The sequence below is a fragment of the Silene latifolia genome, chromosome 10 (assembly GCF_048544455.1).
Source record: "Silene latifolia isolate original U9 population chromosome 10, ASM4854445v1, whole genome shotgun sequence".
In the NCBI taxonomy this organism is placed as follows: domain Eukaryota; kingdom Viridiplantae; phylum Streptophyta; class Magnoliopsida; order Caryophyllales; family Caryophyllaceae; genus Silene; species Silene latifolia.
The window spans coordinates 134,347,493-134,367,473 of record NC_133535.1 but is presented as its reverse complement, the minus strand read 5'-3'; the positions used below and the strand labels follow the sequence as shown (position 1 = coordinate 134,367,473).

At 40.2% G+C, this 19,981-nt stretch overlaps 1 protein-coding gene across 1 annotated transcript; it reads right to left on the bottom strand.

Annotated features, from left to right (window-relative positions):
- Positions 1-18,369: 18,369 nt before the first annotated feature.
- Positions 18,370-19,152, bottom strand: LOC141608271 (uncharacterized). The gene has a single exon (XM_074427635.1). The coding sequence runs from the start codon at positions 19,150-19,152 to the stop codon at positions 18,370-18,372; it is 783 nt and encodes a 260-aa protein (XP_074283736.1).
- Positions 19,153-19,981: the final 829 nt, after the last annotated feature.

The following is a 19,981-nucleotide window of genomic DNA, read 5'->3' as shown; positions in this document are numbered from 1 at the left end:
TCGTGACGACATTACCATTCTCGGGAGATGCGCTTGGAAGTTTCATCCAATGGCTCGATACTCACATCTACTTGGCGAAGATATCTCCGCCGCCTCCTTTGAGCAATGAAAGCGATTGGGGTTAGAAGAAATACCTTTATATATATATGTGTTACATTTTTAATTGTTGAATGTTTTTATATGTTAAATTTATATGTTATTTTTTTTTTGTAGGGAACAAAAAAGGCGGCTTTGGCGGATAAGCCTAAGTCCACAGACATGCCAACGACCTCGACTTCACAACAACTTGATGAGGTATGTATTTAATTAACTTCTCCATTTTTTAAAAATTAACCCCGCCCCTTTATTTATATTTTGTCTGTATTTATAAAAAGCATGGTAATTTTGTGTAGGGGACAAAAAAGACCGATAAGCCTAAGTCCCCAGTCTTACTCGCTACTACTACCTCATCATTGAAAGAGCGGGTTGACGAGGTATTTAATTAAGTACGCTTTTATTTTTATTACTCCAACTAGGATATGTTACCTTTGGATTTTTTATTATTTTAATTATCTATACTACATGTGTAGGCTGGTGGTAGTAGCACCACATCAAAGACTCATTCTTTCCCGGCCGTGAAAGTTAGGAGTATAAACTCCACAAAATATAAAGGGAAGGATTACATGCAAAAAGTAAGAACGGGGACGATGATGAGACTGTATGAGGAGGTTGGCCATCGCATAGCCTCCGAGCAGCGATAATTATTCATTTGGAGGAGGATATTCTAGGGGTGAGCGCCAAGCGCTTATATCATGGGATCCGCTAGCCGTATGGGCTGGACTAGACCAGATTGATATAGCACACATATTTGTTTGGATGAAGTAAGTTTCTTAATAAATAATTTCATAGTCTAATATTCTGACTACTAGGTAGATAGTGTTTTAAAAACCGGAATTAATACCGTAATAATGTAGGATATTGCAATTGAGAGTGATCCCCGAGAAGAATATTCCATCTGATCATTACGGATTCATGTGCCCCTATGTTTTATCTTTATTTATTCCGGATTTCTCGTTCGAACAACGGGTAGATTATATTGCTCAGCAATTGGCGACAACCAAGAAGCTGATTTTTGGCGTTTATAATGAAAAAGGGTAATAAACAAATTAATATTACGTTTCCCCCTACAATTGCATTTTCATAACTAATATATGTACTTGTTAATAATGATGATGTCTCTTGATGTAGGACTCATTGGGTGCTAGCAGCCATCATGCCGACAAAGAAAAAGTTTTTACGGTTGGACTCTTTACATCATCAACCAAGCGAGACTTTTAAGTACTTGATTAAAATGTAAGTTTATAATACTGATTTATTTATAATAACATTTTCAATTTTTATTTATAGAAAAAAGCTCGTTCATATTTTTGCCCCTAAAAAAATTAGTTTCTGCCTCCTTTTTTATTTTTTAAAAAAAGGGCCTTTAAGAAGAAAAGAGCAAACGAGGAGGATCAACCCACGAACGATTTCGATGTTGGCCCCGATTTTATTACGATAACAGGGTACGTGCTCAAATACAATAACATTAAGTGCAAAATCTGTGTTTAATACTAATACAATACCTAAAGTTCAAGATTCAGATGTGAGCCTTCTCTCGTCTGTTTTTTTTATGTAATAATAGGCCCCTCTTGACCGGATAGCATACAATGTGGATACTACGCTTGTCGGTTCATGTTGGAGATTATTAGGCGAAGATATCTCGTTATTCCAGAAAGGGTTAGTAATAATTTAAACATGTGTTTATTACTTTTTTTAAATTAGAGCTAATGTTGTCTTGCAATTTTTCGCTATATATACCATGATGTTGCTAATGTTGTCTTGCTTTCTGCTATATATACCATAATGTATTCTCTTTGTTTTTTCCATGAGTATGTAATCAACCAGTCACAACAGATTGAGCAATACTCAAGTATAGATATAGACGAGGTAAGAGACATGTGGGGCAACTACGTCTTAGAATATATATAGATAGAAATGCATGATACTATACTCACGAGTTTAGATCACTTATTAGTAATTTTTTTGTTGAAGTTAGGGAATGATTAATTAGTTCATGTAAATTCAACTCCTTGTAATTATATATATATATATATATATATATATATATATATATATATATATATATATATATATATATATATATGATGATCTTCTTTGTTGTATGTGGTTGAATTGAATCTATTGAGTTCGATGAACCCGGCTATGATTTATCTTTGGTCTTTGGTATATGGTCTTTGCGATATATGCAGGTTTTTGAATGGCATGAAACAAATTTAATTTTTCGGAACATTAGGTGTACGTAATAAAAACGGTTACTAAAAAAAAACCGTTGTGAATACCTTTCACAACGGTTAATAAAACTAACACCGTTGTGAATGACATTTACAAATACCGCAAGATAATATTCAACAACAAAGGTTTTAATCAAAGAACCGTTGTTAAAAGTATTCACAATTTTGGAGGTAAAATTACAACAACGGGTATTAAACAAAGAACCGTTGTTACTAACAATTTCAACAACGGGTATGTAACATAAACCCGTTGTCAAAAGACTTCATAATTTTGGAGGGAAAGTTACAACAACGGTTATACATACGACAACCGTTGTTATATAATTCCCTCCAAAATTTTGAAACACTTTCCACAACGGAGAGCATCCAATAACAACGGCTTTTAACCGTTGTGAATAATTTAGACAACGGTTCCACTAAATAAGCAAACCGTTGTAAATACCTTCTACAACGGCCGCTTTAACAACGTCCGCTTTTTTATTTTACAACGGTTTTTACCCGTTGTTATAGGCTGTATCTGTAGTAGTGGCAAGTAGATCTCTCACCCATAAACTTCTACGTCCTCGTGGCGTAAGTATGTCTTGTTGCAGGTACTTCTCCGAAGCAAAGTTGATAAGGAAGAGGAAAGAAATGTTTGTCGAGTTGGCCAACTCCGATCGTCTCCTAAAGAAGCCTGCTTTGTTTTTCACCCCCCTCCTTAGTTTAGTTTCTTTTTCAAATAATGTAATAATAAAGTCCGACTCCGAGAGTCGGATATGAACGATGGAACCTTTCTTTCTTGTTGCCAAAAAAAAAAAAAAAAAAAAAAATCTATACACTTTACCTTGAGTATATATTTTGCTACACCGAAATAAAAATCCTGGACTCGCCACTGGCCTATACCCTTTGACTCCCTTCATATTTACAGTCAAGCCACTACTTGCCTTCCTCTCTGAATTTTTGTGTTGTTTTGTTAATCTCTTTCCTCTAATGTCAGTGGAAGCGGTGTTCTTTATCGCATCTTCGCCTACGTCATTTTCCAGATTGACACACATAATCTATTCTTTGCAGTAATTTGACTTGAGTCGAATTCTTAGTAACTCTCAACTATTGCTGCCATTTTATTCGTAGAATTCTTCTTCTTCTTTTTTTTTTTTTTGCTGTTACTTTTCTTCTTTGCTCTATTTACTCTTTAGATTACACCTTACCTTGCTTTTGATTGCCTTATTTCTCTAATTCAGTACTACCGATGTCGAGATTGTGCACTAATTATGCTCATCGCTTAATTTCATTACAAGTCCATATTTGCTGCGTTGTGTGACCTTCGGTGATGGAAGACTGTCATATTTTATGGGTATTTGTCGGTGGACATCACATATACGAGGTAACCCATTTGCGTTTTTCTCATTTACGTTCCAAGCTACAGTACGAAGACGATATAGTTGTAGTTTAGTATGCTGCCCTAAATAGTACTTTTAGTTATAGTCATGCCAAGTGTTTGCTGAAATGTCCCATAGAAATGTGTTTATTATTACTTTCAAAATTGGTGGGTATGAATTGATATATCTTAGTTTATTCATGTTAACAATTGTTGTAATTTGTTTCCTTGAGTATATTGTGCGAAATGTCGGATGATAGTTCTTACATTTGAACTTCCTAATTATACTACTTCATTTGTGTATAAGTTATGTATTGTCTTACATCAAGCCTTGCCATTTCGCTTTACTCTTTTAAACATCTTTCTTTACTCGCCATTCCTTCATCCACATTGATCTATATGAACCTCATATTTGCTGCCTCTCGTGGCTTAGACCATCGTAAGGATCGCTTTATTATCTTTGTTACATGTATATCCAATATCCCTATCAACCCGATTATCTGCTTCTAGAATTTCGTTTTCTTCGACTACATTTTGTTTTGTAATAGTACTATAATTTAAGTTTATTGAACATAGCTCAATATTTGGGCATAATGAATAGGTGATTAGTTTATTCAATCAAGTTGAGTTTCTTGCCTTCTTGCTTCGATATTTGCGACTGTTTGTAATTTGATTAAGTATTGGCAATATAAGTTTTGATGGGTTTGGGAAATTTGTAAAAGATATTTTATGAGAGGTGTAACAGCAAATTTTGTATTGCGATAACTGAAATACAAAACAAGGAAACAATTAAATTTTATTAATAAATATCAAAAGTATGTGTACAATCTCTAATGTATCTTCTGATTCTAATATGTCGTAAGGGGTACGTGTACGGGGTACACGTGAGGGGTGCGCGTATAGACAAATTTAATTATTCTACACGCGATGTAGATTTGATTTCTTGAGAGGGTCGCGATGACTTGAATCTCTCTTGAAGGTTTGAATTTGTGATTGAATCTGCAACGCAGGCGGCACGATTTGATGTGCTTGTTGACTGCTTGCAATGATTTTGATAGAGAGGATTTGTAGAAATTTTGTACCTTGTTCTCTCTAGCTCCTTTGCAATTATGAATTTTCAACCCCTTTAATGAATGAAAAGAGCTCTATTTATAGAGTTTCAAATCTCCTTATTGGACTTTGGTGGTCACAGGCCCATTTGTGGGTTTATTAGCAACCTTGGCCCAAATTTGATTCTTTCTGGGTTTAGTGATCCGAATAACTCCTTTGTAATCCGAATCGACCCATATTTCATTTAATCGGGACAAAATAATTAAATTAAGTTAAAATTTGGTATTAACTCAAAATAATTAATTTATTTTATTTATTCGGCACATTAATAAATTTTATGTGCCTACAAATTGCCCCCTCGAGACCTTGTCACGTGCACCTCCTGGTGTCTTGACGTGGTGGGGTCTTGAATCATTTTGCTTTTGATTTGAGAGTCGATGATGGGCACCCTAAAACTTGTCGCCAAGGTAGCCCCACTTGATTTGACTTGGAAGTCGATTTTGAGCATCGTAATTTGTCGTAAGGTTTACCCATCTTTTTTTTTGTAGCGTCACCCTGTCATTATCTGATTTGGCGAGCGACTTTTTTTCTTTTGACATGGAAGTTGAGTAGCGTACCCGAACTTGCCGTAAGGGTAGTAGCTTGCGGAATTTTTTTGACGTCACCATGTCATCATCTGACTTGGCGGATGACACACATTTTTCGAAAGTCATCAGGTATCCGAACTTGTCGTAAAAATGACCCATTTTTTTAACGTTTTTGTCATAATATATGATTTGACGGACGACACATAGACCGACCCTTTTTAGTCAAATTGCTTGTGCTTTGGTTTTGTGAACTTTCCATATCACTCTTCTGTTTTTTTATTTAAGTAAGGGCACAAGTAGATACCAAAATTCTACCAGACTATTTTAAGGTTTAGGAAAGTAGTACCTTTCTAAAACTCTTTCACCTAGGTAGGGTTTAAGGGACTCCATAACCAATATATATACACGGACCACGTCAATTCTGTCAACCGTGAGTACATGTTATCAGTGCAATCTGCTTCTTGACGGTATTTTCTTTTTCCTTCTGCAAGTAGAATTTCGTTGCTATCGAACATCGCTTCGTCTTGATTTCTTGCGTTCATCTTTATTGTGCGACATATCTTATAACACCCCCGCACACCAGGACGTCTTACCAAGGACCATCCCAGTGTATAACGGTGTCACCATCTCGGTTTCCCGAGAAAGTAGATCAAATTAGACAATAAAAAACAATTATAAAATATTAATATATCTCATACAATACGACTCAATAAAAACTCTTTACCCCAAAGATACAACTACAACACTCACGACACCGCATCTCTAGACTGGTAGCGTGATGACTCGATCCCTCCAATCCTAGCAGCCACAATCAATAGTACCTGCTAAGCCAACTGCTCACCATCCCCGAATGGATCACCGCAGGTTTTACAAACACAACACGGGGTCAGTATTACTCAATTAATACAAGGCAAGCAATAAGGTAACTAGCTGATCATCCACACTCCCCGATCTCCCGATCTCACATAGTAACCGGCTACACACCGAAGTGTGTAGCCTTGCCAGATTACCCATCGCAACAGGTAATCCACGCCGCCAGTGGGTAACCGCAGCCGATCCCACCAAGTCCAGCTCATCAACGAGCGACTAAAACAAATTCCTGTCCCTTAATGTGCACATCCCCTCCTGTGGCGAGTTCCACGGAGGGCGAACTAGGGTGTGAAGCCACTCCCGCAAGTGACTCCACCACAATCACAACACACAGCATCACAGCTGTCACAACCTCTCCACACCAACACCGTCACAACGACGCCCATACTCCGATGATCAGCAGTTAACAATAACCACAAAACAATCATGCCATAACAATTAACAGTAAAACTGAGTAGGAAACCCTACCTCGTCGCAAAGCATGTAAGACATCCATACACAGCCACTCACGACTCCAAAAAGCATCCTAACAATACGCATCGGCGGTGACATATACGACCACCATACACATCATCCTTCGCTAGCGAATCTCGTCCTTCCCATGGCGGGGGTTTAGGCTATATACATTAGAGTGTGAAGAGATGGGATGATAGGAGAGGGAGGTAGGCTAGGGTTAGAGAAAGAGAAACTGTCGAGGAAATGGGAAAAGAAATGAAATGAATCTCGCGAACTTGTATTTTATATTAACGTGTCGACAGCAGCCATACTCGGTCGAGTACGGGAGTACTCGGCCGAGTAGGCTCTACTCGGTAGAGTATAGGTGATACTCGGCCGAGTAGCCTCAACTAGGTCGAGTAAACAATCCTATAAAGCTCATGTTACAAGCCTGATCCATCACCCATTCATCCCTAAGGTATGTTTGGTCAACAAGGTTGGTCAACAGAGTTCTTAAATATCCTGAGTATTACAGTCTCCCCCCCCCACACACACACTCCTGCAACAATTATCTACCACAGCTATTCCTCATGCAACAATTAAAATACGGAGTATTACTCATGCAACAATTATCTACCACAGCTATTCCTCATGCAACAATTAAAATACGGAGTATTGCTCATGCAACAATTATCTACCACAGCTATTCCTCCAAGCAATACCAATCACTAACTATTACACATAACTTACGGAAATTAATGAATTCATCCACACTCTCTTGTTAAAAGCAATACAACAACTAGCAACCATACATAACTACAAACAAAACCCAACCACAACATTCCATACCCCCATACACAGTATAACTTAGGTACAAAGTATAGCATTCATATCACTTGAGTGCACTATGGATACAACTTCAAGGAAACACAAATGCAATTCCGAATACTAACATACATAATATACACGTGATTCTAAATATTATAGACATAATTAAACATTTATTTCCGCGACATTACTCTTCCCCTCTTAAAGGAACTTCGTCCCCGAAGTTCACCGCTAAACACTTTCCGTACCGTGAACCAACACATACGTCCCAACTGTGACCTTACCCATAACTATAAATAACCTTACTTAATATTACTAAGCTTACTCTATGACATTACACGATTGTGACTCATAGCAACAGAATATGACAGCAATTAAGTATTCTATATAGATCCAGAGGTGAGGTAAACAAATGATAACACTTTATTCGTTAGCCTTTATGTTAGACATGTACCGACCACCAGGTACATTTATCCAGTTGGGCCGATTATAACTGTAACCAAATAGGGAAGTTACGATAGATAGCATTGAATCATCACCAAACAAATGTATAGACTCGGGGCAGTTATGACACGTTCTTACTATGTTTTAGTATTCCCACACTAAATAAGAACTCCCCCAGTACTATGACCAAGTTAAGATCCTTCATGTAGACCGTGACAATATGTCTAATCTTCATAAATCGATATACTACCCCAAGTACGTACATACCAACGTAGACCGTTTACGCTAAATGATACTATGACACACCCACCCACTTTAACATGTAGACAACCACATACATCTGACAGTTAATAAGCATACATCACAAGAGATCCCTGTAGCAGTACAATTCGGCCGAGTATGAATGGTTATTCGGCCGAGTAAGCTCTACTCGGTCGAGTATAAGAGTATACTCGGCCGAGTAAGCCCTACTCGGTCGAGTATTGTTTATACTCGATCGAGTTGTAACAGGCAGAGAGCCAACAATTGCAATCCAACATCCTGTGTTACCTGCATCCAAACATACTACCACAATACGGAATATAACCGATTCCACGAGGTCCACAGCTAAGCCAAAAGAAAGGTAACGGCCTTAAGGCCAAGTACAGTCATCCATAGTAACTAATAAATCCCGACAGTAAACATCCAACATAAAAGTAATAAGTCCAACACAAAAAAAATAAATCCAACATCAAAGAAGCCACTCCAAACAATCTAACAACACAAGGTCAATAACGAGGACCCTCCTCCATGTCATCATCACCACCTGTGCCAGAAGTACCACTACAACAAATCATCACTTGCGCCACGAATTATGCCACGGGAACTCATAATTCGTGGCTAAATTTTACTTAGCCACGGGAAAAACTTATTCATTATTTTGGAAAAAATTTTAAAATTTTATAAACTTATATGCAAGCAAAGAAAAGTTTATCGTCTAATTTTTTGATTTTTTACAGATCACATTTATGTTTTGTAGGTTTTTCAAAATATTGATAATTTAAAAAAATTGTTTTAATATATACTCTGTTTATTAAAGTCGTGAATTTCTTTTACTTTTTTAAATTAAACTTTATAATCTTGAGTAACAATCTTAAATGATCGTATCACATTTAAAGATATAGCATATCAAATTGAATAAAAAAGTTATTTACCATCTATCTTTGAAAATCCAAAATTAATATATTGTTAAACTATTTCATTCAAAATTTTATTTCCAACTTTATTTGTAGGATATTTATAGAAAAATTTGAATTTGATACAAAATTTATGGAAATTTCCTATGGTACCCTCGAACTTTGCCAGATTACGCATGGTACCCCTTATTTTAAGTTTCTACATATGTTGCCCTTGTGTTTACCTTTTTCATTCCCAGAATACTCTTTGGGGAAATTTCGTCATAATGTCGTTACTCCTATAAGTAATTTGATGAGTAATTGTGTATGTTATGTTGTTATTGTTATATTATTTAGGTACTAAATGTTAGTTTATTAGACAAAATAAGTATTTAGGTATTATTAGATGATGAATTGATAGTGTATTAGATAACAAAAAAAGGCGTCACAAGGCATATGAGTAGCGGCGTTATGACGGAAGTTTGTCAAAGGGTATTCTGAGACTGAAAAACGTAAATACTGGGGTAGCATATGTAAAAACTTTAAAAAAGGGTACCATATGTAATCTGTCAAAATTGTAAAACATGTAACATTTATGTAATTAAATAGTACTAAAGGTAAGATTTGAAAGAAAAAAATAAACTTAAAAGGATTCAAAATGCTAATTATATCAACAAAGGTAACATTCAATTTCGATGGCACATCAAAATAACTCTACGGTTAAGCGTGCTCAGGTGAGAGTAGTGTTGGGATGGGTGACCTCCTGGGAAGCCTCTCCGATGCTCACAAATGCATGACTCGTGAAACGAAATAACGTTCAAATGAATCAAGTTAACTAGCGAAACAATTACCTAGATTGTCACGGTTCCGTATATGATAAAATACCCATTGTGAAAAATAAATAAATTATTTTACATTTTATTTATTTAATTTTCATATATATTGTTTGCCACGGGAATTATTTTTTCGCCACGGGAAATTTCTTTGGCCACGGGATTAATTAGCCACGAGAGAATCCGTGGCCAAAAATTCAATAATAGCCACGTTCTTTTTTTTCCCGTGGCTATCCCTTTGCCACGGCCACTTGCGCCACGGAAGGTATTCCCGTGGCAAAATGATTTAGCCACGGAAATTTAGTACTTGCGCCACGAATTTAGCCGTGGCCCAAGTGCTCATTTGTAGTAGTGTACCTGCACCTGAACTGCCCACACCTGGAAAACCTGCTGCTGCTGCTGATGAATCTCCTCCTAGCTGACTGCCATAGTTGGCTCCCCACGGTCCCGCAAGGCAGCCAAACTCAGTCTCCTCCGGAGGTCTCCAGTAACTCGGGTCCACTCCATAGCTGTGGAATACTCCCGTGTCCACTCCCGGTCCCCTCCACTGCACATGTGCCGTGCTAGTTTGTGTCCCTATGCCCTGGTTAAGGGCCATCTCATGCATGTTGCGGAGCACCAAAGTAGTGGAGATCCGCTCGGCTAGGTCACTCGGCCGCATCCCGGGGGTCATGCATCGTGGGGTATGGAGAGTACCGGTAAGGGTAGAAGTCAGGGGCGGAGTAAGAGGGCTCGGGTACAACCGGGTCTACCCTGGACTGCCTCACCCTACGACGCTCTCGAGGTGGGGGAGGTGCCTGCTGCTGCCCCTCAGGCACGGTGACAGGCTCCGGTAGGTCCAAGAGGATCCTTGGGTCAATCAGGTAGGTCTGGGACGCAGGCCTAGGAGTAGCACAAGGCTCCCACTCAGCCAAATGGTCAACAACAGGGAGGCGAGCTGGGTCTGGAAGCACCATCCACATCGACCCCCTCACCCTCCAGGCATAAGACCCGTCATCCATCCTCCTCAACCATCTGTTCTGACACAAGTACTGAGCGTCCATGGTAGGAACAGTCTCTACATACTCATCCCTCTCCGGAGGTGGGGCCTAAAAATTTGTCAGGCGTTGAGCTAGGCGGGTCACTATGGCCCCGCAAGCAATGTGTCGGGTATCAGACTGTGCCATGCGCTAAAGACTAGAGCACACTACCCCTGGAGCACTGTAGTAGAACGGTTTCTGACGGTGTAGGTTAAGATAAGACATAAGCAACATGACCTCGTGAGAATTAAGCTTGCTCACGTCGTCTCTCGAGTATAGCAAACTGGTCAACATCCTCAGAAACATGCGAAGGGAAACGTGCTGCACATCATTGATCAGCATGGCACTGGCACGAGGGGCAGGTCTGCCAGTCAAATATGGAAGGTAAAGAGGTGCACCACTGTTCTTGGCCACATCGCTAAGGTACCCCTCCCCCTCGGCCTCTAGACCCAAATGGTCAGCAAACTCGTCTAGGGTAAGCTCAAGATCCTCATTCATGAGACGAAAAGAGACAGTCTTTCCCTTCTTGTCATAAACATAGGAGCTCAAAAACTCCAAGGTCAAGTGGGGGTAGGATTTCTTCCTCAGGTGATATAACCCCTCCATACCCAGAATCTGAAAGATGTGAAATATGTCCTCTTTAATCCCTAAAGTCTCAAGAATTCCAGGATTAATACAGCGGGTGGGGCGGAATGGACGACGCATAAAGGCCACAAAAGCCTTATGGTGATTGAAGTCAGAGAATATTACCGATGGATGTGCTTCCACCGGTGGAACTACAGGTTCACGGCTGGACTGACCCATCTCAAGCTGGACATTAACACGAGTTCTTTTGCTGGGTAAGCCTCTGGTATTCACCATACTGCAAAAGAACAAGTTTTATTAGAGGATTGACACAACAATTCTTATAGCAAAAGACGGACTGTTTTCAATTGTATACAGATTTTGAAACGATCTTTTAAGATAAGTTTTATCAGAAAATCACCAAATACCTTGCAAATTATATGATTAGAAGCTTTGAGTTGCCTCAAACCAAAGGATAAACATCAATCAAAGAGGGTTTCGTTTTTAGCAACCCTAGGCTATAGAAATCAAACTTTAAACCATGAAATTGCTTAAACAAGGCATACACGAGGTTTATATACGATTAAATCCAAAATTTAGTGAGATAATACTCGATTTCAGATGTTCACAAAGAGAATTCGAAGTATAGCTGAAATTATACCATAACTTTGAAAATAAAAAGAGAAATCGACTTAAAACCTTACCTTAGATTGGTTTATAGCAAGGGAGAATGAATTAATCACCAAGGATTGACCCCAAAAGCTTGAGAAAGGAAGGGTATGGAGTTTTAAAGAGAAGGAGATATAACGATGGGAGGTGGAAATAAGAAGGAATGGGACGAAAATAGGGTTTTTGTATAACCCGTGTAAGTCCCGCTACAGCAATACTCGGTCGAGTGTTAGGCATACTCGGCCGAGTTTCGACTACTCGGTCGAGTATCCCCCCTGCTCGGTCGAGTTTTCAAGGACAGTAGCGATTGTAATTTTCACCAAACGGACACTCGGTCGAGTAGCTTTGTACTCGGCCGAGTATGGTCTACTCGGTCGAGTACAGTACTCTACTCGGTCGAGTTCCCAAAAGTGAAGAGGAAATCATAAATTTTCATTGTTCCTGCAAAATAAGTAACATTGTTCGGAGTTCCGTGCAACCGGCTCGTCACTATTAGAGCTTAGTTCTACCACATAAACACATATCAACACGTATTTTGTACATCCACTACCAATTCGATCATCATTTCTACCTTCATTCCTCACTTTGCTATGACACGACTACACCCTACCTTTTAGCATACTTGGCAAATAATTACTGTACTTGCATGGTTTAGCTCCTATAACACATCATCACAAATTCCGCTACTCACAAGATATACACCTTAACCACATTTACCAAGCAGCAATCACTACATAACGCAATCATCATTGAACAATTGATTAACTTACCTCTGGTCGCAAATCGCAACCATTACACCTTGACACATATTATCATAAACATAGATGCACACAACAATCATCATTAAGCAATCAACGACTCTCACTAGCTACTCTTTTTCCCGTGTCTGGCTTAAGTTCGATGGGGCCATGATTTTGAAATGAGGGCGCCTTCTCACCCAAAATCTAGCATCGGCTAGGGCTCCCAACGCACATACACCAGGTTCATTTTAGTTGACACCCTACATTCATTAGATTCATTAGTTCAGGTTCCAAAATCGTCGGCTCTGATACCACTTTGTAACACCCCCGCACACCAGGACGCCTTACCAAGGACCATCCCAGTGTATGACGGTGTCACCATCTCGGTTTCCCGAGGAAGTAGATCAAATTAGACAATAAAAGAACAATTATAAAATATTAATATATCTCATACAATACGACTCAATACAAACTCTTTACACCAAAGATACAACTACAACACTCACGACACCGCATCTCTAGACTGGTAGCGTGATGACTCGATCCCTCCAATCCTAGCAGCCACAATCAACAGTACCTGCTAAGCCAACTACTCACCATCCCCGAATGGATCACCGCAGGTTTTACAAACACATCACGGGGTAAGTATTACTCAATTAATACAAAGGCAAGCAATAAGGTAACTAGCTGATCATCCACACTCCCCGATCTCCCGATCTCACATAGTAACCGACTACACACCGAAGTGTGTAGCCCTTCCAGATTACCCATCGCAACAGGTAATCCACGTTGCCAGTGGGTGACCGATGCCGATCCCACCAAGTCCAGCTCATCAACGAGCGACTAAAACAAATCCCTGTCCCTTAATGTGCACATCCCCTCCTGTGGCGGGTTCCACGGAGGGCGAACTAGGGTGTGAAGCCACTCCCGCAAGTGACTCCACCACAATCACAACACACAGCATCACAGCTGTCACAACCTCTCCACACCAACACCGTCACAACGACGCCCATACTACGATGATCAGCAGTTAACAATAACCACAAAACAATCATGCCATAACAATTAACAGTAAAACTGAGTAGGAAACCCTACCTCGTCGCAAAGCATGTAAGACATCCATACACAGCCACGCACGACTCCAAAAAGCATCCTAACAATACGCATCGGCGGTGACATAGACGGCCACCACACACGTCATCCTTCGCTAGCGAATCCCGTCCTTTCCATGGTGGGGGTTTAGGCTATATACATTAGAGTGTGAAGAGATGGAGTGATAGGAGAGGGAGGTAGGCTAGGGTTAGAGAAAGAGAAACTGTCGAGGAAATGGGAAAAGAAATGAAATGAATCTCGCGAACTTGCATTTTATATTAACGTGTCGACAGCAGCCATACTCGGTCGAGTACGGGAGTACTCGGCCGAGTAGGCTCTACTCGGTCGAGTATAGGTGATACTCGGCCGAGTAGCCTCAACTAGGTCGAGTAAACAATCTTATAAAGCTCATGTTACAAGCCTGATCCCTCACCCATTCATCCCTAAGGCCTGTTTGGTCAACAAGGTCGGTCAACAGAGTTCTTAAATATCCTGGGTATTACATATCCAACTGCTTTAGGTAAGTTTTTATTGGCTTTTCTTCTTCCCTCATGCTTTTGGTTTTGATGTATAGTCTTGTGATAGTTTTCTCGTGTATAACTCTCCAATATGCCCTTTTTTTCCAAGTAAACATATCCATGGTGGCTTATAAACCTTTAACATGATAAATCGGGGCCACTGCTGCCACTGCTTTGCTTGTCCTCGACCAGAATTTAGACCACGTTTTCTTTGTAAACTTGGCGTACTCTTGATTTAACTTAGAGTTCTACCCAAACCAAAACTTGTCGGAGTTCGAATCATACTAATGCTTGAATTTTGTCTCGTATTGACCCGAACTTTGCCTATCTTTCCTATTGAATTTGCCCTGTGTTACTGGACTTTTTTTTATATATATGAATGAACGGCATGTGTAACAATGGAGAAACAATGAGATTCCACATGTGTGTTTCACACCCTGTTTCGGATGAAAGCCTTCATTTATTCGGCTGGCCTTCTTCATTGATCCCAAAACAGTTTACAAGACTCTAAAACCCGACCGAATTTTAAATATTGAAACCTGCCAAAACTTCGTTATCGATCGACATTGATTCACTTTAGTATCATCGAGAAATTCTCCACCAGAACTCGGCTTTGGATAAATTTGAGTACAACTTCGGTCAAGTTCGTATTGACTACCTCACCAGAATAATCGCCGTCTCAATTTTTTTATTCCAAACGTACTGTAATTTAACCAACAGTGCATCCCCGAACTTTGCAGCCAACCTAAAATCAAAATTTGAGATATATAACTTTACTATGTTTTCTTCAATTCTCGACATCATGCCATGCCGAATTCGGATTCTAGGATTGATTTTGATATTCTGGCTTCGTACATTTACTTGTTTCCTCCATGAATGCTTTGATATAATCTGGAACTACGAATTGACCAATATGATATCACTCATCATCACTTTAAATGTGCCTTACAGTGCCTTTTTCTCTGAAATTTGCAGCATACTTACCATAAGGCTGAGCTTATCTTTCGTCGTCGGCAATACCAATAAATTAACTAAGAATCTATTTCTCGCCTTCTGAAGGTAATACTAACCTTTTTTTTTTACACAATATTTTTGTATCGTATGTGTGTATAGCGCTCCCACCTCTTTGGTTGTATGCTTGCTCGTTGGCAATTTGCAGGAATGATGTTTTATTTTTAGCCAAGCACGTACCATTTGGATTATTACAAAGCATTACGGAGTACAAGTGATTATTTCAATCAGCAATTAATTCATATTTGAGACAAGTTACTTCAATTTTCAACTGAGTTGTCAGGGTGAACCTGTTTGGGTCATCGCGACGTGAAGACTTAATACTTGTCAGGGTGAACCCATTTTTGGGTCATCGCGACACGATGAAGACTTATTACTTGTCAGGGTGAACCCATATTTGGGTCATCGCGACAGGTTGTGTCAGGGTGAACCCATTCGGGTAATCGCGACACACTTTTGAAGACTTATTGCTTGTTAGGGTGAACCCAGTTTGGGTCATCGCGACAAGTTGTGTCAGGGTGAACCCATTCGGGTCATCGCGACACACTTTTGAAGAATTATTGCTTGTTAGGGTGAACCCATTTTGGGTCATCGCGACAGGTTGTGTCAGGGTGAACCCATTCGGGTCATCGCGACACACTTTTGAAGATTTATTGCTTGTTAGGGTGAACCCATTTTGGTTCATCGCGACAGTTTGTGTCAGGGTGAACCTATTCGGGTCATCGCGACACACTTTTGAAGATTTATTGTTTGTTAGGATGAACCCATTTTGGGTCATCGCGACAGGTTGTGTCAGGGTGAACCCATTTGGGTCATCGCGACACACTTTTGAAGAACCATGCAATGAACCTCTTTATGAAGACTATTATTTCATCACACCTCCAACTTACCCTCTCCCTAGAAGACCTGCCGGATGAATACACTTCTTGATTTGATGTCCCCCCTACTTGTAAAAGACTTCCTCATATTCTCTATACTTGTATTTTTCCCTTTTTTTTACAGGGATACAACTCGCAATGGACCTGACTCGTCGACTCCAAGAGAGTACGAGTCACTCCTGGATGGGTCATCTTGGGTTCCCTTTGGAGTTACCATGCAATGAACTCGCTCGTCGATTGTAAGGAAGTTCCAAGCCTTTATGTGCCAGATTACTACATCATTTCATCACCTGTATGCGATGTGACCCTTTTTTTTAAAGATCTATCCAAGGCTAACCGTGAAGCAAATAGTGTAAAGACCCAGCTCAAGCGGAACTTATCATCAATTAACATGGCCTTGATTTTACAACCTTGGTTGATGATTGACAGTAATTTTAGCCGTACACAGTTTAAACTCTTGTGGGCCAGGAGTAATTATTTTGCGTAATTTTTTGTTTTTTTTTTTTGGTTTTTGGTTTTTTTTTTTGGTGTGGCTGCACTTGAACAAAGTGTTTGCTCAAACTGCCTACGTACTCGCAAAGCTACTAAGATGACAACTTGCAAGATCAAGCCAACGTAGTTCAAGAGATGGATTTTTTTGTTTGGAAGTGTGGTTGCACTTGAGCTACATGTTCACCCAAGCTGCCTACGTACCTGTGAAGCACAAAGTGTATTTCACAAGATCAAGCCGACGTAGTTCATAAAAGATGGAAAGTTTTTTTTTTATTTTTTTTCTTTTTTTTTTATGCAGTTTAACCTCTTGCTTAGGAGCTTTGACTTGCAGTTTACGCTCTTGCTTAGGAGCCTTCACTGTTGGGATTTAAGAATAGTAACACTTCAAAAACTTCCCATTGATTGGGCCTACCCGAACGCCGTCTTCATCCACGATTTTGTAAGCACCATTTGTGTAGACCTCCTGTACCACGTATGGACCATCCCACTTAGAGGTGAACTTGCCAACTGGCTTGTGAGAGGTGATGATTGGTCTTCGTACTGCAAGGACGAAATCTCCTACTTGGAAAGAACGAGGGCGCACCTTTTTGTTAAATGCATGTGACAACCTTGCTTGATAGCACTGAAGTTTTTGTTGAGCTTCTAATCTTTTTTCATCGAGAGCCTCTAACTCTGCTAATCGCAATTTGTCATTTTTGTCATCCGTGAGTCCTTCTTGAATAACGATGCGCAAGGAAGGGATCTGTAGCTCTAATGGCAACACAGCCTCCACTCCATAAATCAATGCATACGGGGTTGCTTGAGTAGGTGTTTTGTATGTGGTACGATATGCCCACAATGCTTCACCAATCCTTTCATGCCAGTCTCGCTTTGATTTTTCTACTACTTTTCTCAACAAGTTGCAAAGGGTCTTGTTGAAGGCTTCAGCCAAACCATTTGCAGAAGCATTGTACATGGATGACTTGTACTGTTTGAAATTGATTTTTTCTCTCAGACTTGTCATCAGATGGTTGAAGAATTGTTTCCCATTGTCAGTTGTGATACGCTGAGGTACACCATATCTGTAGATGATTTGGGTCCGAATGAAGTCCACAACATTTTCTTTCTTCACTTCCCGTAGTGTGATGGCTTCTCCCCATTTTGAGAAGTAGTCAGTGGCGGCGAGGATATACTCGTGTCCATTTGAGGCCTTTGGAGTAAGAGGTCCCACAACATCAAGTCCCCAAGCTTCAAAGGGCCATGAAGAAACAGTGGGGTGCAACGGTTCTGGCGGTTGGTGTATGAAGTTTGCGTAGAACTGACAAGGTTCACATTTTTTTGCAAAGTCCATACAGTCTTGCACCATGGTGGACCAGTAATACCCCATTCTTTTTACACGATCATGAGGTTTAGGCCCAGATTGATGAGAACCACAAATGCCAAAATGAGCTTCATGCATTGCTTCAGTAGCTTCGTCCTTGCTTAGACATCTCAACCATTGGCCTGAGAAAGAACGTCTCTAGAGTGTCCTTTTATAGTGAATGAACTTTGGAGCACGTCGAGGTATTTCTACCTTTTGTCTGGGATCATCGGGTAGTTTTTGGTGGTCCAAGAAATCAATGATAGATTGACGCCAGTCATCTTCATCAACTATGTAAACGCATATCATGTTGGTTGTGTCTACATTTTCTTCTCCTTCGAGCAATGATACTACCCAACGATTGCAGACTGGGACTTGCATAGACTCTTCTGCCCCCAGTGCCAAAGTGGCTGCAAGATTAGCAAGCGCGTCAGCCAACTTATTGGCACTCCTTGGCACATGACCAACATGAATGTCGTCAAGTTGATTCAGGGGTTGTAATGCCTGTTGATGGTAGGGAATCAAGTCTTCCTTTTTCACTTCATATTCACCAAGGACTTGGTTGACCACCAGCTTTGAGTCTCCATATATGTCGATATCTCTAACGCCGATTTTGATCGCCATTTGGAGGCCGAGTATGAGAGCTTGGTATTCTGCCATATTATTTGAGCAAAACTGAGTGAGCGTGAAAGAGTATGGCATGAGATGATTTTGTGGAGTTACGAATACAACTCCGGCTCCAGCTCCGTCTTTCCTTGTAGCACCGTCAAAGTACATTTGCCATGGAGGTAGGACGTCCACATAGAAAATTTCTTCTCCTGGGAGGTCATCTGAAATTTCCCACTCTGCTGGCACTGGATCATCAGCAAAGAAGTCGGCGATAGCTTGACCTTTGACAGCCTTTTGAGGCACTAACACCAAGTCATACTGCTTAAGTAACATTGCCTATTTCGCAAGTCATCCAGACAAGACTGGTCTTGAGAGTATGTACTTGATTGGATCAGCTTTTGAGACCACGTGTATGGTGTGCGCCTGCATGTAGTGCCTCAACTTCTGGATGGCGAACACCAAATCAAGACATATTTTCTCTATGGGAGAGTAATTTAATTCAGCTCCCACCAAGGTACGACTCAAGTAGTAGAGTGCTCTCTCCTTGCGGTCTTCAATTTCTTGAGCACGCATTGTCCCCAGCGAGCGTTCTTGTGTTGCGATGTAGAGGACAAGTGGCTTTCCTGGAATTGGTGCCCCCAGCACTGGTGCACTGGCCAAGTACTTCTTGATGCTATCAAAAGCATTTTTGCATTTTTCATCCCATTAGAATAGGGCATCCTTTTTCATGAGATGGCTGAATGGTTGGCAACGTCCTGCTAGGTTAGATATGAACCTTCGTATGTATGCCAAACGTCCTTGCAATCCACGCAACTCTTTCAACGTCTCTGGTTCCGGCATTTCGTTGATTATTTTGATTTTTGTTTGGTTAATTTCAATGCCTCTGTGCCTGACCACAAAACCTAAGAACTTCCCAGATATGACACCAAATGCGCACTTGAGTGGATTCATCTTGAGTTGACATTTTCTAAGTCTTTCAAAGACGGTTCGAAGGTCTTTGATATGGTCTTCTCTTTTCTTTGATTTGACAACCACATCATCAACATAACACTTTATTATTTTATTCAGCATGTCATCGAAAATCTTTTGCATTGCGCGTTGATACGTAGCGCCAGCATTCTTCAATCCAAACGGGATGACCGTGTAGCATAAGATCCCTTTT